Below are 26,088 nucleotides of genomic sequence, written 5' to 3' on the forward strand. Positions count from 1 at the left end.
ACAGAAACCTTGTTCTGTACGGTTTCAGGGTGCTGGCCCTAATGGAGGCTGAGGCTGACGCTACTGTGCAAAGACAATAGGAAGCCAGGACTGCCCAGCTGGAAGAGATGGGTAGGAGGGAGTAGCTGACACAAACAGGAAGCCTGAATAGCCAGAGTGAGCAGATCCTTCTATTACGCTGTGACTGAAATAACTAAATGAGTCAGGATGCAAAGGAGTGAGTAAGTCTTGTGTCTACATGGCTTCTTAGAGGCCAGAGGGGTTTCCAGGCCAGAGGATGATGGGCAGTTATGGAAGAACAGACCAGATGGTGAACACAGGAAAGACTGGAGCTGGTATATACAGGAACGAAGATGTACAAATGCAAGACAGACAAAGAGGGGCCACGTGACCAGAGAAGGAGAGTGAATATGAACAACAGAAGGGTGAAGATATCCCCAGACCTGAGCTGAACTGTGAGTCTTTAATGAGGTAGTCCATGCTTCTGCAGTTTAAATGTAACAGAAAGAATGTTCCATAGCCCCTCAAGTGGGAAAATGGGACTAAATTAGAGATGTTAAAACTTGGAAACACAGCGGAGAGATGCTAGAGAGAATGAGGAGACTTGCTTATTGACACCAACGGAATGAGATACTGCAGTGAGCCATGTGATGAGAGAAGTACTTTCTTCCCAGAACAGCTGGTTTGAACCCAGAGAGGAAAGGAACCAGATGAGGCCTGGTGTTGGTGGAGTGGGTCTGTGAGGCTGGTTTGGCAGTGAATTATTGCAGTAATGTGCTCCATTACTTGATGTCAGAGGAAGGAAGGAATATGACGATTTGAAGCCATTGGCTGGGAAGACACAGAGAGATGGACAAGTTATAAACAAATCAGACAAAGGAAGCCTGGAGACTTTACAAAATACCTTTGCGAGCTCAAGATAAGTGGACTCAAAGAGACCAGGTATTCTCCCAAAGTCCTGTCTGGCTGAAAATAAAAGTCAAAGACGCCATCAGAGGAAAAAGACATCTCTTCTAAACTCTCTCCTCCTTTTTTCCCCATAACTGACAAAATAAAAACACCAGTGTGCATTTTAATGTGGGGGGGTCAGGGAAGGCCAGAGTATGGCCATGTTGGGCAAGATGACCCTAAGCTGGAAGGGCACTACAAGAACACCCCCAAATTCCAAGCCCCTTTGAAGGCACCAGAGGGAGGAGCTGGGGAATGAGGGGTACCAGGGGCCACTGGGTGATCTCGGAATGCTGTGAAGAGAGGAGGAAAGAATAGAAAGGGATGACTTCTCTATGCCTCAACTACTGCTGAAGAAGCTATCAGAGAGACTTTTCATGGACAAATTGCCTTTAGAAACCAAGTGAGACACAATCATCGGGATTGGAAGCTTTCCATTCCCTGGGCTTCTGAAGGAACCCAGGAGGAAAATGATGGGACTGGGAGCCTAATTGTGTGAACTGGGCCAGAGATCAGGACTTCCATGTGACTCCATCCCTGACAAAGTTTCCAGAGGGGATCCTCAGTCTCACTTCCAAGCTGGTAGCACTTATTTTTAACAATTAAATAAAGGTAGGATGGGAACACTGATCCCTTAGGCAAACTTAACTTCTTGGGGGAGAGGCAAGCATGGCATCTGAAGGACAAGAGTGCCAGAGTATCTACTAAAATCTGCTGGGGGAAGATAAATAAGCATGTGGAACAAGGGTAGTCAGTGGATGAACTTCTGAGATTTTCAGAAATCCTGTGACAAGCATAATTCCTCAGAGAACCACATAAGGGCCAGTCTTACTTTACATTTCAGTGACTCATCTGGAAGGTGGCTTGTAACAGTTGCTGCTGCTCTTCCACCTCTTGGTGGAGGCTTCTCTTGGACCCCTTCCTGACCACAGCCCGACGCCCCTGACTCGTCACTCGGCACTCCCTCTCCTCTCCACTTAGCCTGAACTTTATTTACCTCTTGATTGGCCCCCTGCCCACTCGGGGTTTGGGTTTGGCTTTAAGCTTGATGATTGGTCTGAAAAAAGGAGAAAGAAGTTATTGGAGGTAGTGGTCAGGTATGTTGCCAGGGAAAAGTAAAGGATTATTATTATTATTTTCTGTTTCTAGGAAGGACCCTTCATGCAGAGTATGGGGAGGGGCAAAGCCAAGGCAGTCAGATTTTCCACATATACTGCTGCATACCACTTAACTATTTTTGGAATACATGCTGCTCTCTGGGTTCAGCAACAGTTATGAGAAAACTAGTTATGTCAATCCAGGTGGTGAGGGGAGAGGAGATAAGAGGAATGGTAAAGGGAGAAGAGAGAATGGGAATGCAGATGAATTAAGGGAGGTTAGGAGTTGGGGCAGGGGAGGAAGCATGCAGGTGGCTGAGGCTGGAGTCCAAGCTATTTGGGGGAAGTATAAAGATGCAGAGGCTTTTCCTAAGCCATTCCTGCATTATTTCCTCCTTGGGCTTCCTAAGATCAAAGCTTACCCATCCCCATGCCTGCCTCCCCTCCCCTCCCCCCTGGAATGGCCATTTTCCAGTCATATCCCTGATTCATCAGCTTGGGTTCTGGGATGGACATGGATAGGCTGCCTTCCATCCATCCACCTCCTGGGGTCACAGGGATGAGCAGGAGGTCCCGGGGCTCTTGCCCCATTACCTTCCAAGGGGCTTGGAGCGTCGGGCCGAGGCTTTGGCCGCTCGCTTCCTCAACTTTCTGTGAGGATAAGACAACAGCAGAGTCAGGATCAGTCTAGAACTAAGTGGGAAAAGCTAGTGCAACTGGGACCAGGGGCAAGATTTCTTTTCCAATAGTTAGAGGGCTCCTGGTGGCAGGATCTTATAACATCAGATACCTCCAAAGTTCAACCCTTCACAGCTGTTTGGCCTCATAAGCACGTAACCAGACAGGCGAGCAGCAGTGAAGGACATGGACTCGGGGCTGATAAAGACCCTATACCAGGACCCACAGAAATTAGGTTAAGGCAGACAGGGAATAAGGACTCTTGGGTTGATATTAGGGCTGATCTAAACCTGGAGGGAGGGCTAGGGGAACGGGTGTAAGTAGAAGGGTGTTAGGATTGTTAGGATTGCCAGACTGACTAGGCAAGGAGAGGGAACTGGCTTGGTCACACCTAGAGAGGCTATGTATTCTTTTCTCGGATGCTCTCTGGCTTCTGGCATGTCCAGGCCTGAGGCCAGTGAACCAGGACCACGGACCAAGGCTGGATAGTAAGGGACATTAACTTGGTCTGACTGCGGAGCATAAGGCCAGGCTGCTTAGGATGACAGAACCCTTCCTGCTTTAGTTAAATCCCATATGCTTTAGTCATTGCTTTAGTCATTCACAAACTGAGCTCATTTCCCAAACTTACTTCCAGGGATTAAGTTCTAAAACCTTATTTCTTCTTAATTGGCCTAAATATTTGACCTATTTTATTCTTCAAGAAGTTGCCTTAAGTCTAATGCATGGAAACTAGGTCTGTTTCTCCACTCATTCTCCCTTTGATTTCAAAGACTTTCACTTTGCCCCCTTTGTCCTGCCCAACTATGTATAATGAATGCAGGTCTTGTCTGTCCTTACAAAATTTATGGAATTCCCTGTCATCCTCTTAGTTATCATCTCTTTGAACATGTTCCTGCTCTGCTGTTTCTCTTGAGGAGTCATCTTTGGATGTGGTATACTATGTGCAGATGTGCTAGGATTTTAATAAATAGATTTTAACAGGGCTGAATCTGCTTGGTACCTCCTGCCCTGGCTTCTTACTGAGGATGTACTTAGTTGGTCTTTTTGCCAAAACGTTCAATATGTCCAACATTCCTAGCAAAGAGTCTACAATAACTCTCGGGTCCCTTTCCTGAAAGACTACTAAGAAACTTTCCTGAGACGCTACTAAGAGTCTGGAATGTTTCATCATATATGTATAGTGTGAAACTTTTTCTCTAGATGTGTTTTTCTCAAACATGTCTGAAATGAAGTATACTTGGCACTTTCTTTCACCAGTAACCCAGAGAGATCATTCTGATCTCCAGCGTTGTATTCAGAAAAATGTTGTATTACCTAGAAATTTAGAAGTACTTCTTCTCTAAGTTATGTAAGGACTATATAAGGTCTTTATATTATATATTATATGGTATATATAATAATATACATTATAAGGCAAATACAGGTTACATTAAGGACCTGGTACTTGTTTAGGACCAGTACTGATATTTGTCTTCATTGATATTTCTTCATTCACAAATGTGCTTGTTTTCCCTATCATTTGTTCCTTCAACCATCAAACATAAAAAGCTACCTGCATCTGCACATCCTTTTCTCATTCCAACTGTCTTTCTTCTCTAAGGCCACTGCCCCCAAACGTTTCTGAATTCCTTCCCCTATGTTCCTTTCTCTCCTTCTCAATTGAGAAGTTGCACATAACCTCTCCTTCTCCATCGAATCCTTTTAAACATGTTCAGCTCTCTCTCTGTCTCTTACACACACACACACACACACACACCCTCCACCCCACATCTTTCTCCCTCTTCATAGAAAAACTTTTCAGTGGTTGTCGATACTCATCATCTTTCCTGCCACTCACTCCTTAACCCACCCCTTTCTGGTTTCCGCCCCCCCCGCATCACTCTGCGATAATAAATCCAGAAGATTTTTTTTCTTCTTTTTTAGTCTTCATCCCATTGACTCTTGGTAGCATCTGGCACTGCTGTTCTCTCTTTCCCTCCTTGGCTGTCACAACACTACTGGCCTTGTTTCAGTCCTAATTCTGGTTGCTCTTTCTTGGTCTTCTTATCAGGCTCCTCCTCTATATAGTCATTTAAATTTTTAGAGCTCTAAGGCATTCTTCTCACTCCACATCCTCTCTTTATATGTTCTCGTTCACACCTAACCTTGTATATTCCATTGCCTTCTTGATGTTCCTACTTAGATATCTCAAAGTTATCTAAAATTTAATGTGGGTCTAAAAAATAAACATAACTCTTACAGCAAAATCTACGCCGGAAACCTAGGAGTCAACCTTGACTCTTCTCTCTTCAATCCGTAACGAAGTCCTGTCAATGTTCTGTCCTAAACAACTCTCTAATCCATTTGCTCTTGCCCTTCTCTAAACCATTCTCAGAAATGCAGTCAAAGTAATCTCTCAGAGCCACAAACCTGATCATGTCCTCTCACAGCCCTCCTCATTAAAAAACTTCAATGATTTTCCATTACTTTTATCATAAAGATCCAAATCCTTAACATAGCCTGTAAGGTCTTCTATGATTTGGTGCCTAACTAACTCTCTCGTCACCTCTGTATTCTGAGCACCTTGCACAGTGCTTGGCAAATAGTAGGAGTTCAATAAATATCTATCAAGCTGAAATGAACTAGAAGAGTGACTTCTTAAACAGCACTTAAGCTCTTAGAACTTCAACTTCTTTGCCTGAAAAAGGGCAGTAAATGGTTCAATTATCTGTACATTATTTTCCTCTTCTAAGATTCTACAACTTTCACATGTTCTAGGGTAGAACTAACAAACCAAGTTTAAAAATGATAAATATATCACATTCTGATTTTCTTATTCTCTAAATCTTACTGACTTCCTCTAAAAGCTAGCAGATGCATCTTCTTTATCTAAGGAAGGTAGAGTTGTTTATAACTATCTTGCCTAGGCTTTATAATTGTATTACCTACGAGGATTCTCCCTCTGTCCGACTTGACCTGTGATGGCGTATCTATACCATATCCAAATCACAGAATCTCCCAGGACCCCTGTAATCTCTTTCCCCACTAAGAATGAACACTGTACTAAGTATATTTCCTTCTCCAGCCTTCATATCCCAGACTCAGTAAGAGATCCCAATAGGTACACAAATATTCCTGATTTCCGAAACTTACTTGAGGCTGTATATACGTGGGGACAATTCCTGGGCCTCAAAATGCCCCGGGACGGCCCACGTCTAAAGTTAGTTCATATTAACTTGAAGCCCAGAGATGCCTGATGGATACCATCCTTCTCTTGAGCAGCTTCAGTATCATTTTAGTTCTTTCTTCTCTTATTTTCTATATTCTATCAGTCATCCTACATCTATTCATTCCCCTCTCTCCTCGTTGTCATCCTCCCCATCAGCTTCATGTTTATAACTCCTGACTAATCTTACTGCATCTAGAACTTCCTCTTCCAGTTCACTACTATCAAACTTTTAAAAACACTGGCCTTATTTTATCACTGTCCCATACAAGTACTTTTATTTTTTAATTTTCCATAAGATAAAGGTAAAACTCTCCAATCTGGCATTAAAAGTGTTCCATTTTCTAGCCTTACTCTATCCATTCGGATCTTTCTTCCACTATTTCTCAGTATAAATCTTCTACTCTTGTCAACTGTCTTTCAAAATATCCTATTCATTTTCATCTTTGTTGGGGTCAGCAATAACTTCATGTTGCTAAATCCAGTATTCATTTCTCAGTCCTCATGTTTTTAGACCCATCAGCGGCACTGACACACTTGATCACTCTTCCTTGAAGCACTTTACTTGGCTTCTAGGCCTCCACACTCACCTGCTTCTTTTTCTACCTCACCTCCGTTTGCATTTTTTTTTTTTTTTTTTTGCGGTACGTGGGCCTCTCACTGTTGCGGCCTCTCCCGATGCGGAGCGCAGGCTCCGGACGCGCAGGCTCAGCGGCCATGGCTCACGGGCCCAGCCGCTCCGCGGCATGTGGGATCTTCCCGGACCGGGGCACGAACCCGCGTCCCCTGCATCGGCAGGCCGACTCTCAACCACTGCGCCACTAGGGAAGCCCTGCATTTTATTGTTGTTGTTGTTTTTTGTTTGGCCACGCCGCACCACGCCATGCAGCACGCGGGATCTTAGCTTCCTGACCAGGGATCGAACCCGAACCCGTACCCCCTGCATTGGGAGCACAGAGTCTTAACCACTGGACTGCCAGGGTAGTCCCCTCTTTGCACTTTGCCTTATCTTTGCCTTATCTCCCTGACGCTTGATTCTGCCACATCCCTTACAGTCTATTCTTAACAAAGCAGCCCAAATAATACATAAAAAGTGGAAGTCAGATGTCACACCTCTGCCCAAAACCTTATCTCACACAGAGTAAAAACCAAAGACTCTCACATGGCCCTACATGATCTGGCTCCCCATTCTTTCCCTATCTCCTCCTGCATCACGTGTCCTATCATTTTCTCCCTTGTTCACTCAGCTCCAGCCCCAGGGGTCTCCTGGAGCATGACAAGAATCCCCCATCCCCCACATCGTGATACACACCACCACACTCCCCAGGATCTTCTCATTTATGATGCCTCTTCCTGGAGATGCTCATCTAGATTTTTGCATAGCTTGTGCCTTCGCCTCCTTTAAATATTTTCTCAAATGATGCCTCCTCTGACCTATTTAAAATTGCAATCCCAGTCCCGCTTCCTAACCCTTTCCCTGCTTTATTTTTATCTATTATGCCCTTTGCCATCCTTACATTTTGTAATGTTACTCGTTTTCTGGTATTTCCCTAGTCCATGAGATCAGGGATTTTTGTCTGTTTTGTTCATTATTGAATCCCTAGTATCTACAACAGTCCCTGGCACACAGTAGGCACTCAATAAATAAATGTTGAATGAATGACTCTCTACACTTTTGTTCATGCTACCCTCTTCACCTGAAATGCCTGCTATTTAAATCGTACTAATCTTTCAGAACCTGGTGTTTGGATTAGGAAAGGTAAAGAACAAGCACAGGGAAAGAAATATAGCCCCAAGGTAGATAAAAACAAAGGAGCACAGCACACAGAAGTTTTAAACCATATGAGTCCCTATGCCAGATAAAGTATATTCCTTGGGGCTGAAAGATGTGTTTCAGAGCCAAGGCAAAGAAAATCTGAGCAAGTATGGAAAAGACTGGAGGTTGGATAATGTACTGATTTTTGAGAAGGAAGAGGATTCTTCAATCTACAGATAATATTCTAGAATAAGTTATTAAATAGAAAGTTTGTGAGCATTGAGGAAAAATATGGTGATCCCTAGAAATCTAAAAGGATTTCAGTAAAAATTAGCCCAGTCAAACCACCAAGATTTCCTTTCTTGGTAAGATTACTAAATTGGAAGGCTGCAGAATGGCTGTGAACATAATATAGCTGGATTTTAGCAAAGACTAATAACATCTCCCATGATTTCATTACAGATAAGATGGTATAATGTTGGCTACATCATTGTAGTGTTCAGTTTGTTCCCAATTGGCTGAAAAAACATTTTACAACTAATGATTAAAGGTTTGATGTAAATCTGGAGGATTCATAAGAAGAGTTAGACTTTGGTTTTAAAGATTTCAACAATTTTAACAGTCACTTTGATGAAGTCAGGAAGCAGAGCTATCATATCTATTGAACAGAGGAGGCAGGGAGGGATGACAAGTGGAAAATAATGTCAAGATTCAAGATAATCTCATGGGATCATCATGGCTTTTTAATGGTTTTTAAATGATGTATAAACTAATAGGGTAAACTCAACAGATTTAGGCTGCTCTATCAGTATCAAGGATGAGAGAAGACCCAATTTAGGTGATTACAGGGTCAATATGAGCAGTGGGATGCTGCCTCAACAGAAAGGCAATGCAAAATCTACACATGCTTTAATTAAAAGTGAGCATTTCTGCTGTACCCTGCCCTGATCAGACCACATCTGAAGTAGTGTGCCCAGTGGAAGGTCACCCAGATGTTAAGAAGTCTTCCTGCAAAACTGATCTAAGGAAGAGATGAAGAAAACAATCATTTAAATTACAGAGAAATTTCTAAATTTCTCAAAATGCCAAATTAGATGCTCCAGGGAAGCGAGACGCTGTTAAGCACAGAACCGGTCACCAGTGTGATCCGTTTCCTAGAGGCCGGCGCGTACACCAGGGCTCCAGAGCAGGTGAAGAGGGCCGGCTTCTGCGCCGAAGCATATTCTGGAAAACTTGCCTAGGAGTCCTGAGGGCTCGCGCGGTCACAGACGCCTCGTGGGCCGCCTGGACCCAGGGAGGCGCCAGGCCCCTCCCGGCGCCCTCCGGCCTTCAGGGATTGGCGCTCTGGCGGGGACCCACCGCCCCGGGGATGCTCCGGGCCTGTCACCTTCAGACTCCCGGCGTCCGGCCCCGCCCCAGTTCCGCCTCTGCAGGGCATGGCCGCGCCCCCACCCCCCCCTAACTCGACCCGCGGGCTCCCGGGCCGCGCCAGCGCCGGCACCGTAACCGCGACCGCCCGCGGGCCTGCGGGCCGCTGGGCATGGCCTCGCGAGACCCGGCGCTCGCCCCGGGTCGCGGAGACGCCGCCTGGCGACCGATGGAGTCACGGGCACCGACGCCATAGCCGCCGCTCACCCCGCGCCGGCTTGGGCCTCTAGAGAGCTCGAGCCTCGCCGGTCCCGTGGCAGACTCGCCTCGGGGACCGCTTCATGGTCCCGCGATATTTCTCAACTCTCCAGTTTAGCAGAGGCCTCCACATTTCCCCACTCTTCCGGAGCCCAGGTTCCCCCAGTGCCGCAGCCCCCTCGGAGGTCTCTCAACACCATTCCCTAACAAGCGCCCTCGTCCCTTCACCTGTAGAAGGCCACGTTGACCCTCTTTTCGCTAGGGAAGCCCAGCATCCCGCAGACCACGTGGCTGTTATGGGCGCTCCATCCTTTATCACACACTTGCGACCAGCCGTCCGGAAGCCTGACTTCGACCAGTCCCTCAGTCACCGGCAGGGGCCGCCTGCCCCGCCCAACGGCTGGTCGAATTCGTACCTCCTCCACTTGCAGGTGATGCTCTACCTGGGGATGGGACCACAAGTAGAGGAAGGAATCCCAATGACACCTTTCGTATGTCCGGCCACCCTCAAGGAACCCTGATTGAGTGTGCTTGCTGTAAACCCAATGGCGAGACGGGGCTGAGAGGCAGGCCTGCTCTCTAGGAGGTGTGTGGGTGTGTTGACCCTCCTGCAGCCATGAGTGTGCAAGGACATGCTATGCTCTGAGAAATGACTAAGGGTCCAGAAGAAGCTGGGGAAGGAGCATCTAACTCTGCCTGGAGCCTGAGGGAGCACTTCACAGAGGAAGTGGTATTGAAGGAGGAGGAGAAAGTAAGAAGGGAGATGTCCCCGGAGAGGAGGAACATCTGAGGTGAAGGAGAGCACAGTGCCCTGAGGACCAGGGATGAAGTTGGAGAGGCTCATGCCAGGCTTAGTAACTTGAATGCTAATGCTAAAACCTGGACTATACAGTGTCTCGGAGCCCTATCATTTTGTGCCCCCCCCAAGTCCCCCACCAACCCAAATTATCCCCTTGGGCATATGGGATCCTCTACCTTCTAGTATCTGCGCATATAACCACTCCACAGCCCCCTGTGTCTCGCCACCCTGGGTGGTGTGTGTGTGTGAGTGTGTGTGTGTGTTTATGAACTACAGACCTCAATGACATTGGAATCCGAGAAGCCGGGGAGGCGCTCATCCTTGCAGATGACCCCGGCATCCTCATCGTGGGTACAGTCACTGTTCCCCCAGCCCCGGGAGGCACATTCAGTCACACTCCGCTCAGTCCCACTGCAGCTCAGGTTGTCCAGCCAGATGCGGCCTGTGGAGGGGCGGGAGATAAGGGGACAGAGGGGCTTGGAGAGGTAGTATGGGGATGTTGGTGAGAATGAGCATGGAAGCCTCATACCTGGTAAGGTAATGAGTGGGGAAGGGACAGGGGACCCTGGAAAGGAATACGAAAGGGAGCATAGGATTGATGGAGGGTTGATAGTGATCTGGGGATACCCAAGAATTTGGTAGGGTGAATAAAAAAAACCAAGAGTCAACACTGAAGTTCTGATCAGCCCTTACCCATTCAATGACAGCTACAATTAATCAAGTACCTACTGTATGTGAGGCAATCTGCCGAGGTATGTACATATGTGAGCATCCTTAGAACAGAGCTGCCAGAAGGTATTATCACCATTTCGTATAAAGAAATTGGAGTTCTGAGGAGTTAAGTAACTTGACTAAGACCACAGCCAATACATGGGGGCTTAGGGATTTGAGCCATTTGTGAGATTTGGAAATGTAAAATCCTTTCACCTCAGCCTTACATTCTCCCATGTGCCCCCCACGTGCATTGCCACGTTGCCCTGCGTTCTTCTCTCTGCCTGGACCAAACTGAAATGAATATCACCGACTTTCTCTCAGAATTGGGTGGCCCCTCAAAGGTTGGTCCCAGCTAATGTGCAGGGACCCCTCATGCATATCCTGACAGGGCTTACCCAGCTTCTGCTGGGATACCTACCTCCTGCCCCAGCAGGCTGTTGGAACCATCACAAAGTCCTTGAGACTCTTTTATGACTCCCCCACTCCAGGTCTGATTCAGTCCTTGATGCCATCCAGAAAAATCCCTCAGCCAAACGACTGTACTCACATTTGAAGACAACCATCATGTAATTGTTATCCAAAGCTTTTTCCTTTCATACCAAATATCCCTGGTTTCTTCAGCTATTCCTTGAAAATTGGCTTCCAATCTTTCACATCTGGCCAGCTCTCCTCTGAATATACTTCCATTTTTAGGATCTTAGTTCCCTGACCAGGGATTGAACCTGCACCCTTGGCAGTGAAAGCGCGGAGTCCTAATCCTGGATCACCAGGGAATTCCCAGTACTTCCATTTTCTACTGTCTCTCTGGAAATGTGGCATCTAAAGTGACACTTCATTCCAGAAGTGATCTAGCCAGTGGAAACTGGGGGATTAGCTTCAGACTGCACCAGTTTCTGTCTATCAATCTCACTGTGAGCTCATACAGTGTAAGCACCCCCAGGTCTCAGAATTGTTCCTAATCCCCTACTACCCACATTCATACTTGTCCTAGAGTTTATACTTGTCTTTGGTAAGTTCCAGCTTGTTGGTTTCAGCTCTGGTCTATAATCTGATTTTGTTGGCTGCAGTATCTGTGATTCCTTCTGGCTTTGGGACATCCAGACATCATTTACCTGCTTTCAGCTTCCCATGAAACCAGTTGTACTTTAATCATACAGGGCTCACCTGTGTCAGCGCTGTCTTTGCACGTGGCTTTGTAGACTCATACTTTAGCAGCAGAAAGGAACTTAAGAGTTCACCTAGTCATTTTGCACATGGGGCATCTGAGGCTCAGAGAAGGCACTGACCAGCCTAATTTCACACAGCTCTGAGAAGTGACTGCTGGTTGGTTTGTCCCCCATGGTTGTACTTGACACTGGCTTTTCTTGGTGTTCTGTGTCCCTATGGCTGTGCCATCCTGGTGTTCCCTCTCCCTACATTTAGGTTGCACTTTGGCAATACCTAGGCTGTGCCTGGAGCATTGCTCACCTGTTCCAGGGCCGTATTTGGCACTGTGGGTCCAGCCTGTGGCCTCTGTGAAGCCCAGCTCCCGGCATAGGACATGGGCAGCCTGCAGTGTGAAGTCGTCATCGCAGATGGTGCCCCATTCGCCAGCCCGCTGGATCTCCACGCGGCCCTCGAAGGGCTTCCTGGGGAAGCCGGCCAGCCGGAACCGTAGCCCCTGGCTCCTAGCCCTCTTCTCAGGGGCCGTGGATGGGGATGGAGATCCCAGGCACGAGCTGCACAGCAGGCACAGCAGCAGCCCCCACAGGCTCCACTGCCAGACACTGACAGGTCGCATGGCAAGGAAGGCCTGGGTGCCCCAGAGAGAGAATATGTGAGAGAAGCTGAACTTGAGCCAGGCCCAGGTCTGAGAGAGGTCATGAGAGGAAAAGAGACACTGGTTAAGACCAGAGACAGACAGTGCGAGAGAAAGAGAGGGACCCACGGACTAAGAGAGACAGTGAGAAAGGAACACATACTAAATAAGAACAGAAACACAGAGTCAAAGAGGCACACAGACTGAGAGACCCAGATTGGGGGGCGGGGGAGGGAGAGAGAGAGGCTCTCCCTCCCTTTTGTGAAGAATAAAACTCTCACTATTAGTTGTTATGTCTCACAATGTCCTTTCCCTAGTTCTGCTATCATCACCTCCATACCCCGACTCGTGGGTCAAGGAGACCCAGTGATCAAAAGACAGAGATTAGAGACCAAGATCAGAGAATGGTCCAGATAAATAGGAAGAGACTGAGCAAGAGACACGGAGAAGGAGACCCAGACAGAGAGAATGTGAGAGGAAGGGAAACTGTGGGAATGAAAGGGGACCAAACAGAGACAGTAGAGAGAGACACAATGTTGAAGATGGATAGAGAGGGATCAGGAGAGAGCCTGGCACACAGAATTGGGGGGCAACTGAGAAAGGCAGGCAATAGGTGAGGAGGAGGGGAACTGACAAGAGCCAAGGAGCAGAGGCAGAAGGGACCCAGATGATCCTATTCAGCCAGTCAGACAGAGGACAGATAGCTACTGATTGTGGAGACAGGCAGGCAAGGAGGGGCTTAGGAGACCCTCGGATCTCAGGTCCCCTGAATGGGAGCCAAGCCGAGTCCTCTCTGGGCAGATTCCAGGCAGAGAAGGCAGAGAACCAGAATGCACTGGAGAACTCTTGCACATCCTACAAGCCCTGCAGGGTCAAGGGGCCCAGGAAGGCCAGGCCTCAAGGTGGGGGGGGAATGGGGTGGGGTTTTCCAAGCCTCCTGCCAACACCGCCATCTCTGTCACGGGCAAGCGGAGGCGAGAGCACCAATCGGCTTCTCTGCCAAGGCCTTCCCTCTGTCTGGGGCGGAGAACAGCCCCTCTACAGCGAGCTCCCCCCTCCCCCCCCACATGCTTCCCCCAACTCAAACAACCCAACAGGGCAGCTTTGTTTGGGAACATTTTGGCTTGGGGACCCAGGGAGAGGGCCTCACAGAGGAACCCCCAGCCTTAGGGCCCTCCCGGCTGCCCTATTTGGAACATCCTGCAGCCCCCGCCCCCCAATATCTGCTTCATTTCTCCACTCTTCTTGTGTTTCACTCTTCTTTGACAATAATAAAACCCTCAGTAGCTTGACTTCCCTTTGACTTTATCCCACATCACCCCTTTTCCCAGGTCCCTCCACCATCCTCCATCCACAACTCTCCTTCCTCCCACGGGCAGCGTGACTCCCCCTACCTGTGGCTGAGCGGGGGCCGTAGCGGCTGGGAGAAGAGTCCTGGTCCTGGAGTTCAGTCCTAGGACTTACAAAAAAAGTGCTTGTCCAGGGGAGACTTACCCCCCTTTCTCCCCCAGCCCTTTCGTTCCTCCCACGTCCCCTTGAGCCCTCCCACATTCCGCCTTCTCCCACGATCCCTCCCAGGCCAGTTCCCTCCTCTTCTCCTCCCCTCCTCTTTGGAGCAGGCCGCAGTCGCCGCTCCACCTCCCTCCCGCCCCCCTCCCCGCCTCCCAGCCTGCTTAATAAAACTTTCTTTTCTCGCGGGTTGGGTGCAGGGTAGCTGCGGCCAGAGAGCTGGACACAGAAGAGGCCACGGGGCCGCAGACCGTCCTGCGTCCCGTGCAGCGACTCGGCTCCGAGTTCCGGAAAGTCTTCAGTCCCTAGCCCTTCCCCCACGTCCCCTGCTCCGCGGATCTTAAAACAGCCCAACTCCGGCCGAGCAGGGGTCGGGTCGTGTCTGGGGAATTGAAGCCGCGAGGGCACGTATGGTCCCTCCAATGCCCCAGGGTGCCCGTCGGCATTTTCGAGATGATGTCACGGCCTTCACGCTGACGTCACGTTGAGCATCTGATGTAGTACGCAGCCCCCAAGCCTAGGCGCCGGAGTCCTCTGACCGAAACCACGAGGTTTCCTTCGGTGGAGCCACTTGTGCGCGACCCAGGGTTCGGGGGGGGGGGGGGGCCGGACGTGGTGCACCAGCCAGCTTATCTGGGTACCCCCTCCCCTTTCTTCTGGCTTGTCTCCTTCCTCCCCTTTCGCGGTCCGGGGAGGCTGTGGGGGCGGGAACGCCTCCTGCGCGAGCCCCGCCCCGCCCTCCTCCCCGCCTCGCCCCGCCTCCGGCCCACAGGGCCAGGAAGGGCGGAAGGAACTGCCAGGGGCCATGGACGGGGCCATGGACGGGGCCGTGATGGAAGGGCCGCTGTTTTTGCAGAGCCAGCGTTTCGGTACCAAGGTAGTGTGGGTAGGGGTTGCCGAACCCCATCAGAGCTAGGGGTGGGCAGCTGAGCCTAGATGGAGGGAGGGGACCGGCAGCGGGTTGGAGCGCGGCGCCCGGAGCCGGAGAGCCTTATGAATTTCCGGCTAAATTGCTTTGCACACATTCGGAAGAAGCGTCTGCCTGCCTCCGGCTTCGCCTCTCTGGCCCTGGGGGAGGCGGAGCGGCATCCTCCTTGGGAAACTTCGCCTGCCGTCGGGAAGCCTCAGACCTGAAATTGGCCCGCGCAGGTCCCTCCCTCCCTGTCGGGGCCCGGGCCGCCGGTGTTTGCCTGTTCTCCCTCCCCAGTGTCTCTCCGATCTTTCCCCAGAGGTGGAGGAAGACCTGGGCGGTGCTTTACCCGGCCAGCCCCCACGGTGTCGCGCGGCTCGAGTTCTTTGACCACAAGGGGTCGAGCTCTGGAGGGGGCCGAGGGAGCACGCGCCGCCTGGACTGCAAGGTGATCCGTCTGGCTGAGTGTGTGAGCGTGGCCCCCGTGGCCGTGGAGAGCCCCCCTGAGCCTGGCGCCGCAGCTTTCCGCCTGGACACCGCACAGCGTTCCCACCTGCTGGCGGCCGACGCGCCGTCCAGCGCCGCCTGGGTGCAAACGCTGTGCCGAAACGCCTTTCCGGTGAGGGGCTGGGGCGAGCTGCACTGGGCCCAAGAGTCCATGCGGGGTGGGAGCAGTTACAGCGGCAGAGGAACTGGGCTGACTCAGACCCTGGGAACCGCGGTGAGGGAATCACATCTCCTTCATACTCTTTCTCTTTACCCCAGAAAGGCAGCTGGGCCCTGGCGCCTGCCGAGAACCCACCCAAGCTTTCTGCCCTGGAGATGCTGGAGAATTCACTGTATAGCCCCGCCTGGGAAGGTAGATGCCTGAAAAGCCCCAGCAGGGATGGCATGGAAAGAAAGGGTGTCCTACAAGGGGAAGTAGAATGCTCCTGAGAGCTGGCTTTCACGTGTATGCTTGGACAACCTGCTCCCTCCCTCCACCCCAGTCCTGGCCAGGTGCCAGTCTAACTGTGTATTCCTTCCAGGATCCCAGTTCTGGGTAACCGTGCAAAGGACTGAAGCCGCTGAGCGTTGTGGCCTGCATGGCTCCTATATGCTGAGAGTGGAGGCTGAGAGGCTGACTCTCCTGGGCGTGGGGGCCCAGACTCAGATACAGGAGCCACTCCTCTCCTGGCCTTACACTCTGTTGCGTCGCTATGGCCGAGACAAGGTGCGGTGCAGGACTGGCTCCCTGGGTTGGGCAGCTGTGGGAGGGGTGGGGCAGGACCGGGCTTTCTTGCCTAGCCCATGACCCCACCTCCCTTCCCAGGTGGTCTCTTCTTTGTAGGTCCCCTAACTAGTTCCAGCCCTGTGACTCACCTCCTCTGATGGCTCCTGATTATGTGTTTCCCTCCACACCCTCTTCAGGTCATGTTCTCTTTTGAGGCTGGCCGCCGCTGCCCCTCTGGCCCTGGAACCTTCACCTTCCAGACGGCGCAGGGAAATGACATCTTTCAGGCAGTTGAGACTGCTATCCACCGACAGAAGACCCAGGGAAAGGCCAGCCAGGGGCAGGATGTTCTCAGAGCTGATTCCCATGAAGGAGAAGTGGCAGAAGGGAAGTTGGCTCCCCCGCGGGGCCCCCAGGAGCTCGCAGGCAGCCCTCCAGCCCTGTATGCTGAACCCTTAGACTCCCTGCGCATTCTTCCAGGCCCTTCCCAAGATTCCCTATACTCAGACCCCCTGGACAGCACCCCTGCTCAGGCAGGGGAGGGGTTGCAGTTAAAGAAACCTCTCTATTGGGACTTGTGTGAGCATCTGCAGCAGCAGCTGATAAAGGCCAAGTTGACAGACCCCAAAGAAGACCCCATCTATGATGAACCTGAGGGCCTGGCCCCAGCTGCTCTCCGGGGCCTTTATGATCTGCCTCAGGAGCCCAAGGATGCCTGGTGGTGCCAGGCTCGGGTGAAGGAGGAGGGCTATGAGCTCCCCTACAACCCTGCTACTGATGACTACGCCGTGCCACCCCCGCGGAGCACAAAGCCCTTCCCAGCTCCCAAGCCCCAGGGCCTGGCCTTCTCTGAATCCGGTGCTGCAGCTGGCAGTGGCAGCAAAGGCCATAGCTCAGACACTGCCCTGTACAGCCAGGTCCAGAAGAGTGGGGCCTCAGGTAGCTGGAACTGTGGGCTCTCTGGAGCAGGGACTGACAGGACTGGGGCCAAGTCAGAGGGCTCCACATGAGAAGAAGGGCAAGGCTGGGGTTGCTGATAGGAGGACCATGGGGAGGTGGCACTGGGGATCAAAGAAACCTGTTAGAACCAGCAGGAACCAGAGGGGTCTGTGTGTAGAGACCAGGGTACAAGGGGAGTCAAGGGAAGGATGATGTGTCCCAAGAAGTCATGGAAGTGGGACAGTTGGCAGGGGCTCAGGGGCTGGATCTGGGGGAGGCCAGCACCTCTAAGTCATCCCCACCAAAGGAAGGGATAGCTGCTGGAGCAGTACTAAAGAAAGGGGTGTTTGGTCAGAGTAGGTACAGTTTGAGGGGCCTGTATGGAGGCTATAGGGAGACACTGGGCTGTGTCTTGATCTTTACCCCGGCATTGTTCTTTGCCAGAGAGAGATATTTTTTTAAAGTTTTATCCTCATTAAAGTCAGTTTGGGTTTAAGAGGTCTATGTGTGTGAATAGTCACAGAGGGGACAGAGTGGCAGGCTGTGCTGGGTAGATGTGGAGGGAATCAGGAGAACCAGGAAGGTGTTGGGGGCCACTGAAGGAGGAAAGGGCCTCGGGCAGGGGGGTCAAGCAGTGTGGTCGTTCAGAGCCTGGGTGGTCCAGTCAGGCCCACCTGGGCCTGACCCTATCTCTGTGACCCTGTGTGTAACATCTGTAACGCTCAGTTTCCCCCACTGCCCCTGTGCAAAATGGGAAAGCTTAATTACACATACAACCTCACAGGGTTTTTATGAAAGGAGTTAAATTTCTCAAGTACTTAATACGATTTCAAGTGCAGAGTAAGCATTGTATAAATGGTAGTTATCCTGTGGATGGAGAAAGCTGATGGGCAGGTATGAGGAGAGGGGAATAGGAAGGGAATAGGTCTTTTTCACACCACCCTCTCCCCTGTTCTCAGCTCTAGGATGCCTTCCCTCCCCCTTGTCTCACACACCGACACACACACACACACACACACACACACACACACAAAAGCACACTCACGCGCCTGCGCACACTTTGCGTGTAGGTACCAAGCATCAACCACTTATCTGTTTGGAGGCTGAAGGGAATTGCACTGTGGTGGGTGTAGTGGGAGGGGCATGGGCTTTGGAATGCGGTTTCGATTTCAATTTCAATCCTACTTGCTTTTCATGAGCTCTGAAAACCTCATCCTTGTCTCCTGAGGTTCAGTTTCCTGATGGTGACCTGACTTCACCCACCTACTTACACAGCTACAAGGAGAAAATCAGGCCTGGGAATGCTCCTAACAATGGTGGAGACTTACTGGTTATTTAATCTTCATTTGTGTTAACAGTATCAAATGATCCAAAAGAAAAATGAGTCCCTGCTTGGCGAAGGAAAAGGGTCGGTGCGTCTCTTCCCAGCCTGAAGAGTGGGGCAGTGGCAGCACTGAGGACTGCGGAGGGGAAGGCTGTGTTTCCCAGCTACCCGGAGCTCACAGAGGCTCAGGTGGATAGGAGGCAAGTCTGTCCACAGAAAGCCATTGTGTGAGCCTTGGCATGGATGTGCTTGCACAGGGCAGCTGGGCTGTGGTGCTGGTGACTTAGGGCCCTGAGGGATACTCCTCGTCTGCCTCCTCCTCCTCCTCCTCCATGGAAGGCTGGAAGAAGACATCCGAGGAAGCTTTGCTGGCTGCTGGCATCTTGGGGGCTCTGCCAGGGGCTGGAGTCATAGGCAAAGGGGCCACTGTGGCTCGAACTCGATTTGTTTGCAGTGGCCCAGCCTGCAAAGAAAGCAAGAGCTTCCTGTGAAGACCAGACCGTTCCCGATCTGTCCAATTCCCTGCCGGGCCTTCTGTCCTAACTCCTTCATGTGTCCTGTGAGTGACAGCCTCGAGGCCCAGGGCAGTGGAGTCCCCTAGGCTCCAGCCTCCACAGTGCCTGTCTCCTGGCTAAGTGTCCTCTGTTTGCTTGTCCACCAGCTAACTTATGGTCGGTTCTGTTCCCACCTCTAGACTGACTGTAGTTTGGAAACATCTTTCTCTTGTAACTTCAGGTAAGACAAAGCGGGGGTTTTCCTATAGGCTCTGTTATTGAGAAACAAGGAAAAGATTAATAAGGGCACAAAAGGAAGCCCAAATACTATAGAACATGGATTTCATAAAAATAAACACCCCTTGGGACTTCCCTGGTGGTCCAGTGGTAAAGAATCTGCCTTACAATGCAGGGGATGGGTTTGATCCCTGGTCAGGGAACTAAGATCCCACATGCCGCAGGGCAACTAAGCCCGCGTGCCACAATTACTGAGCTCGCACGCCTCAACCAGAGAGCCTGTGTGCTGCAAACTACAGAGCCCACGTTCTCTGGAGCCCATGCGCCACAACTAGAGAGAGAAAACCCACATGCCACAACTAGAGAGAAGCCCGTCCGCCACAATGAAAGATCCCACGTGCCTCAGTGAAGATCCCGCATGCCACAACTAAGACCCAACACAGCCAAAAATAAATAAATAATAAGATAAATCTTAAAAAATAAAAAGATAAATCCCCCCTTCAATTACTCTTCTCTCTCAACCCCTGTCACTAGAGCCCTGTCTCTAAGCTACTAACCTTCATCAGCCTCCCTTTACTCATCTGTAGAATAAGCATAACACTTACCTTGCGGGGATGCTGTGAGGATTAAATGAGAAAAATATATGTGAGAACACATGTCACAGAACCTGGCAAATGACTGCTGCTCAGTAAATGCTAATTCCCCTTCCCTTAGGCATTTCTTTTCCCACCTTCCCTTAAGCCTTTTCTTTCAACAGAGGCTTGTGGTTGTAGTTCCAGTGCCGCCAGTTTGCTTAGTGGGACAATGGTCTGTTAAATGACTAATGATTTATCACAAACACTGCAATTAAGATACCTAAACATATGTAAATGCCCAAGCAAAAAAAAAAAAAAAAAAGCCTCCTTACCGGGTAGGGGTTGTAATTTTCTTTGTTTAGGGCAAAAGGCTGCTCTTTTTCTTCCTCCCCTGTATGCCCTCTTTCTGCCAGAGGGGATCCAGGGAGGATACTCCCTTGGATGGGGGGGAGTTGGGCACAGGGGAAGAGGACTCTCTGGGATTCTGGGCATAAAGGGGAGGGAGGGAAGTACCTTTCTCAGAGCCCGGCTCTCCCACCTTGGGTGGAGCGGGCCCTGAGGCTTGGCAAAGGTGCTGCTCAGGTGTGAGTACAGGTGGCTCCAAACCTGCAAGGGGTTGTAGGTGGGTTCTAGCTCCAGGTCATCCAGCATGCTCTGAGGAAGAGAGAGGAGGAGCCTCACCTGGCGGTCTTGAGGTCACAGAACCCAAGATGTCAGGCAGAGACCTGAGTGTGAGAAGCTGGAGGAGGTATGATGACCCAGGGCTTCACTGAAGGATGTGAAATAGATGCGTGTCCTGCTGGGTGTTCTGCCCCAGGTCTGAGTGCTTGTGAGGTAAGTGTCAGGCAAGGGTACAAGAAGTAGCAGCAACTGAGTGGTTAGGGACACTGAACACTCTGGCCCTGAGAACAATGTCACAGGATTCTGAGAGGGGCCAGAGCGCTATGAAGGTTACAAGGGATCCAGTGTGCGAAGCTGTGAGGGAGGGTGTGTCCCGGCTGGGGTGCTCACAGTCTGCAAAGCAAGTACACTGAGTTCTCGGAGGCCTTTGAGGTGAGTATAACCAGAGGACATGCCAGCAGAGCATTCCTGAGCAGTCAGGTTTTCCGGCCACAACATCCTGTGCCAGGAACCACTGGCCCTGAAGTGAGACACTGAGTGAGCCGTGGCCACTTGTGCCCACCTCTCTGCATCCCCGTGGCTGCCAAGCCAAGAGTACAATCCCAGGCTCTGTCCTCTCTGCACATAAGTCAGCAACCTAGCAGCAACGATGTGGTTCCAGTTCTCTGTACCCAGAGGACCCCCTCCCCCGCCTCAGCCTGGGGAGGCTGACAGAGGAAATCCAGAATCCAGATCCAAGAAGAGAGGAGGGGGAGGAGAAAATGGCCTTCAGAACTGTTCCCTCCTTCTCATCAGAGTCTTATTTTAAAGCTCTTCCTATTCTCGGTGCCTACATTGGCTGCCTTTCCCTCTTTTTCTCAGAAATAGATGCACACAAACACAGGTACACACACATGTATACACATATTGCAGAGAAAGACCCATGAGAATACACCGTCACACAGATGCTTGCTTACTTCCTTCTGTCTGGCCTCAGTTCCTTGCTTTCTTCTCTGCTCCTCTTACCACACCCTTGGAACCACTTCTGCCTCTGCTCCTGTCCTTTCCTTCAGGGGCTCACTCCTTTCCCTCATCCCTTTCTTCAACTCTCTTCTCTTTTCTCCCCTCTATCTATTCCATGAGATCTGGGCTCACTTGCCTCCACAGTCTTACGGCTGTCATCAGGCATGTCCTCAGGTAGCAGGGGGAAAGGGCTGGGCAGCATCAGTTCCCGAGTGGCCACTGCCTTCACCAGCAGAGTGGGAGAGCGAGATGGCAGGATCACGTAGAAGGTGCTGGCGGGCTCTCTCAGGCTGTGTCCTTGGCTCAGGGGCTCCCCTTTGGCCAATAGCACCCATTCTCTTTTCTGAAACAAAGACATACATAAACGCTGGTTTATCTTTAGTCTTTGGCGTGTTTGGAGGATTAGTCCCAATTGAGGCTTCCCCAAGTTCCTCTGGGGGTGTCAGGGATGGCTGAGCCATTTCACCCTGGCCCTGGGGAGAGACGGACTTTGCCTGAATCACCAGTGCCCCAAGGTACTACTGTTTTTCCTTGATTAGGGACATACACAAAGGGTTATCAATGCAGAGACAAGTTCAGAGACGAAGTAGGTGTTCACCTTAGAGGGGGCTAATATATTACTCAATGATAAATGTGGAGTTTCAAGAACTGAAATCCTTAAAAACAGAGCCTTAAAACAGAGACTTCTGTGGGACACTGTGAAAATTCAGGTCTCATTTTGAGAGTGATAAATTTTGCTTGTGTTGCACAACTGGGGTTAGAGTGGGCTGATTGGGGAATGTCCCTGGAAAGTCCAGAGAGGGCTTAAAAAGAAGGTGGTCAAAGTCACCTGGGAAGAGAGAGGAGGAGGAGAGATCAGGGAGAGGAAAGCTTTGGTACAAGGAGGTGGGTGGGGACAGGGCCCTTGATATCAACTCAGCCCATCACAGGACAAAAAGAAGGGTCAAAATTCTGGGGGTGGCAACTCTTTGAGTGAAGGGTACTGCAGAACAGAGGGGTGACACTTTGTCGTCTGCCATGGAGATTAAATAAGTTAGCATATGGGTAAGAAGAAGAGACAAGCAGACATATTAGCAGATTTTCTGCATGTACCCTTTTAAACCAGGAATGGAAATGAGACAATTTTCTGTGGTAGTTTTTCAAGGAAAACCACAACTCCCGGAACCATGGAGTCAGGACTGTTACAATCATCTTTAAATCTTTAAATTGTGTTCTCTTCCTTGAGGTGATCATCATAACAGGTACATAACAGTCTGCTAGCTACATAAGATGAAAGAAAGCACACTAGTTCTACCCACTCTAACATATATGAAAAGTTGGAAGAAATAATACAAGAGGAAAGGCAAAAAGGAGAAAAAAGATTTTAAGGGGATAGAGGAATTATCAGTGTCTTGTGGAAGACAAGTGGAAAGTGACACAGTGAAGCAGAAAAAACCTGCTGTGGCATTAGAATTATACCCCAGAGCAAATGTGCTGAGGTGGGGGTGGGGCTGGAATTCTAGAAACTTCTTTTTTCCTGTTTTTCTTTTTTTTTTAATTCTTTTGCCCCTTCTTTCCTCTTCCCCACCCCCACTCCTAATACACACTTTTTTTAAGTAAGGGGAATACCATGATGTCTCTTTAGCCCAGCCCCTGTAGACGTGACCCTAGGGCCTGCTGTTAAAACCACTGTAGAATTGAGAGGGGGAACTGTTGTAGTCGGGGGTCCGGGCTCGGAATCGGACTTGTGGGAAACCCTGGTCTGCTGTGCTCATGCCTGGTCTGTCGGTTCGCTTTGGGATCACCTTGATTTGTCTTCCTCTAAATAGGGAGTCATCTAAGGCCAGGGAAGCCCTCACTGACTGTTTGTCTGAGAACTCTATATAAGCAAACTCTTTGGGATGGCCACTAAATTTGTCACAGAGTATGGTAACGTGGTTGACTGAACCACAGCCATGAAAGTGTGCTTCCAGCTCTTCCGCTGCTGCACCACAGTCCACTTTGCCAACGTAGGTGGAGTGGGCATCGGCCTCCATCTTCTCCTCAATGGACATGATCAGTGGGCCTGCATTGCTGGAGGTGGACTCATATTCATTTGCTTCTGTACTTCATTCTGCAGCCCCTTTAGCCTCTCAGCTTCTTCTTCCATCTCCCGAATCAAGCTTTGATTGCTTCCAGTTCCTTCTCTAGAACAACACATCAATCCTGGGCCCCTTCTGGTGGTCGACGCTGCATCACGTTATTCTCCGCAACCCTGCCCCGCCGGCCAGTCGGTCGCTGGCCTGCTTGCTCGCCCTCCTCTCACCCAGTTCTAGACACTTTAAAGCAGTGTCATCATTTTGTACAGCACAGAACTCTGAGGGGGTCTGGTAAGCCAGGCAGATGGTAGGTGCCTTCAGAAGTTCATGCTTAACATTTTGCTTATATCTGGAGATGCGCTGTCTTCCTGAAGAACAGATACAAAATGTATGGAAAGTCTACCTGATGCTTCCCAAGTCCATCAGATTGGAAATAAATGATATAGAAATCATGGTGTATGTGTGCATGGGGAGAATTTGCTCTTGCTCTGAGGACATGGCCTTTTTTTTTTAACATCTTTATTGGAGTATACTTGCTTTACAATGGTGTGTTAGTTTCTGCTGTATAACAAAGTGAATCAGCTATACATATACATATATCCCCATATCCCCTCCCTCTTGCGTCTCCCTGCCACCCTCCCTATCTCACCCCTCTAGGTGGACACAAAGCACCGAGCTGATCTCCCCGTGCTATGCGGCTGCTTCCCACTAGCTATCTATTTTACATTTGGTAGTGTATATATGTCCATGCCACTCTCTCACTTTGTCCCAGCTTACCCTTCCCCCTCCCCGTGTCCTCAAGTCCATTCTCTACATCTGCGTCTTTATTCCTATCCTGCCCTTAGGTTCTTCAGAACCATTTTTTTTTTTTTTTAGATTCCATATATATGTGTTAGCATACTGTATTTGTTTTTCTCTTTCTGACTTACTTCACTCTGTATGACAGTCTCTAGTCCATCCACCTCACTACTAATAACTCAATTTCATTTCTTTTTATGGTTGAGTAACATTCCATTGTATATATGTGCCACATCTTCTTTATCCATCCATCTGTCGATGGACACTTAGGTTGCTTCCATGTCCTGGCTATTGTAAATAGAGCTGCAACGAACATTGTGGTACATGACTCTTTTTGAATTATGGTTTTCTCAGGGTATATGGACATAGCCTTTTTAAGCCTGGAAGGGATGTTCTCTGGAAGGGATATTAGGAAATTGTAGGGCACTCCATTTAATTTGGCTCAAGTAACTTCCAATGTGGCTCAGGCTTTGAATTATTATCATTATTTTAATCTTCTTTTTTTCATGCTGTTTCATGAATTTGTTTGTAGATTAGTTTGTTTATTTATTAAGAATTTACTGAATGCCTATTATGTCCCAAGCACTAGGCATGGGTATATAGAAATTCATTAGACATGTTCGTTGCCCTCTTAGAGCTTGTAATACAGTAAGCAGAAGGTTTGTAAATTAATGTTTGTCCAAGATTTAGGATGACCAGCTGTTTCAGTTTGCCCATCTTTAGCACTGAAAGTCCTGTGTCCCAGAAAACACTTCAGTCCTGGGCAAACTGGGGCAGTTGGTTACCTTTCCAAGACTCCATGGAGAATAGAATATCTTGCCACTGTGGCAAGTTCCTGCGGGCTAAAACTATGGCAATATGACATTTCTTGCACCTCAGAGTTATGAAACAAATTCAAAACCACTACACCCTGGGATTACTAAGAAACTTTGAATGTGGCACACAAAAAAATTATGATCTTTAGAATTTGAGTCTATTGACTTTGAGACAATAGCTAAGATTCTGTTAGAGAACTGGTATGCAGAAATACGTGAGGTCTCTCAAAAGTAACTCCTGATGTGGGAACTATCAGAGGACTGGAAAGAGGCTGATTTGAAAGGATTTTACAGAATGCTTTAAAACTTCTGGGATAATTTACAGAGAGGTTGACGGAAGGCTCTGGAAGGAAGACAGGCAAATGTACTTATTAGAGTTTGATAAAGATATTAATTTATCTGCAGTTTCCAGGAGCATTCTGAGACAGTGAGAGATAGGGAAATTGAACTTTACGGCTTCTATTTTGACTCTGGATTTCTAACCTCTTCCTGGAAAGTGATAACTTGAAGTCCAGGACCCAAGCTTGAACGAGGTCATGGGTTGACTTGTTTGTACAGGCATTGTACCTGTGATGGAAATGGTTAACTGACAAACCAGATATCTGAGGCTGAGAAAAGGCAGTGGCATGGTGATGCCCCAGAAGACTAACCTTTGGGGTCCTCAAATTGAACAATGCTTAATGACTGTGGATGACTGCTGAGTACTTTAGAATATGTTTTTTCTAATTCTAAAAAAAGGAGCATGAGTTGGATGCTGAAATTACTGGAAGGCAGGTGAAAATGTGTCTATATTTATGTTGTGCTTAGGGACTTTTCTACAGAAGGTGCCAGGAAGTTTAGATTTTAGGAAGTGGGGATAGATTCTTATTAGAACAGGTGTGACAGGGACAGAATTGAATGCAATGTCATACTCCAAGCTCAGCCTGATTAAAGTCATCCTCCCCCACTTCTAACTACTAAAGCTGTGAAG

At 49.4% G+C, this 26,088-nt stretch overlaps 3 protein-coding genes and 1 pseudogene across 9 annotated transcripts in view; 1 reads left to right on the forward strand and 3 right to left on the reverse strand.

The window, feature by feature from the left end:
* Positions 1-14,734, reverse strand: part of LOXL3 (lysyl oxidase like 3) — an 18,481-nt gene extending 3,747 nt beyond the window's left edge. For 2 of the 6 annotated variants that reach the window (XM_027099071.1, XM_027099075.1), the window contains exons 1-6: positions 14,019-14,734; positions 12,294-12,618; positions 10,391-10,554; positions 9,542-9,756; positions 2,640-2,696; positions 1,946-2,005 (exon numbers count right to left, since the gene is read on the reverse strand). In XM_027099071.1, coding sequence (XP_026954872.1) covers positions 1,946-2,005; positions 2,640-2,696; positions 9,542-9,756; positions 10,391-10,554; positions 12,294-12,606 — 809 coding nt within the window. In that variant the 5' untranslated portion in view covers positions 12,607-12,618; positions 14,019-14,734. Of the gene's footprint in view, positions 1-1,945; positions 2,006-2,639; positions 2,697-9,541; positions 9,757-10,390; positions 10,555-12,293; positions 12,619-14,018 lie in introns of those variants that run through there. The other 4 variants (XM_027099074.1, XM_027099073.1, XM_027099072.1 and 1 more) reach the window with 3 other exon arrangements.
* A 120-nt stretch (positions 14,735-14,854) lies between these two features.
* DOK1 (docking protein 1) lies at positions 14,855-17,693 on the forward strand. Of its 2 annotated transcripts, XM_027099082.1 has the most exons (5): positions 14,855-15,010; positions 15,363-15,662; positions 15,809-15,902; positions 16,072-16,256; positions 16,454-17,693. In XM_027099082.1, the coding sequence occupies exons 1-5, from the start codon at positions 14,939-14,941 to the stop codon at positions 17,264-17,266; spliced, it is 1,464 nt and encodes a 487-aa protein (XP_026954883.1). In that variant the 5' UTR covers positions 14,855-14,938; the 3' UTR covers positions 17,267-17,693. The 2 variants fall into 2 exon arrangements, with proteins under 2 accessions (XP_026954883.1, XP_026954884.1); XM_027099083.1 differs by lacking the exon at positions 14,855-15,010 and having other exon boundaries at positions 15,365-15,662; positions 15,813-15,902; positions 16,454-17,691.
* A 1,961-nt stretch (positions 17,694-19,654) lies between these two features.
* M1AP (meiosis 1 associated protein) overlaps positions 19,655-26,088 on the reverse strand; it is a 75,813-nt gene continuing 69,379 nt past the window's right edge. The window contains exons 7-9 of the mRNA XM_027099080.1: positions 21,585-21,791; positions 20,339-20,479; positions 19,655-19,867 (exon numbers count right to left, since the gene is read on the reverse strand). Coding sequence (XP_026954881.1) covers positions 19,781-19,867; positions 20,339-20,479; positions 21,585-21,791 — 435 coding nt within the window. The 3' untranslated portion in view covers positions 19,655-19,780. The remainder of the gene's footprint in view (positions 19,868-20,338; positions 20,480-21,584; positions 21,792-26,088) is intronic.
* On the reverse strand, positions 23,083-24,025 carry LOC113615985 (polyadenylate-binding protein 2 pseudogene; annotated as a pseudogene).

Source organism: Aethalodelphis obliquidens, unplaced genomic scaffold (assembly GCF_003676395.1).
Source record: "Aethalodelphis obliquidens isolate GAN/ISIS:26980383/991018 unplaced genomic scaffold, ASM367639v1 scaffold128, whole genome shotgun sequence".
NCBI classification, from domain to species: Eukaryota; Metazoa; Chordata; class Mammalia; order Artiodactyla; family Delphinidae; genus Aethalodelphis; species Aethalodelphis obliquidens.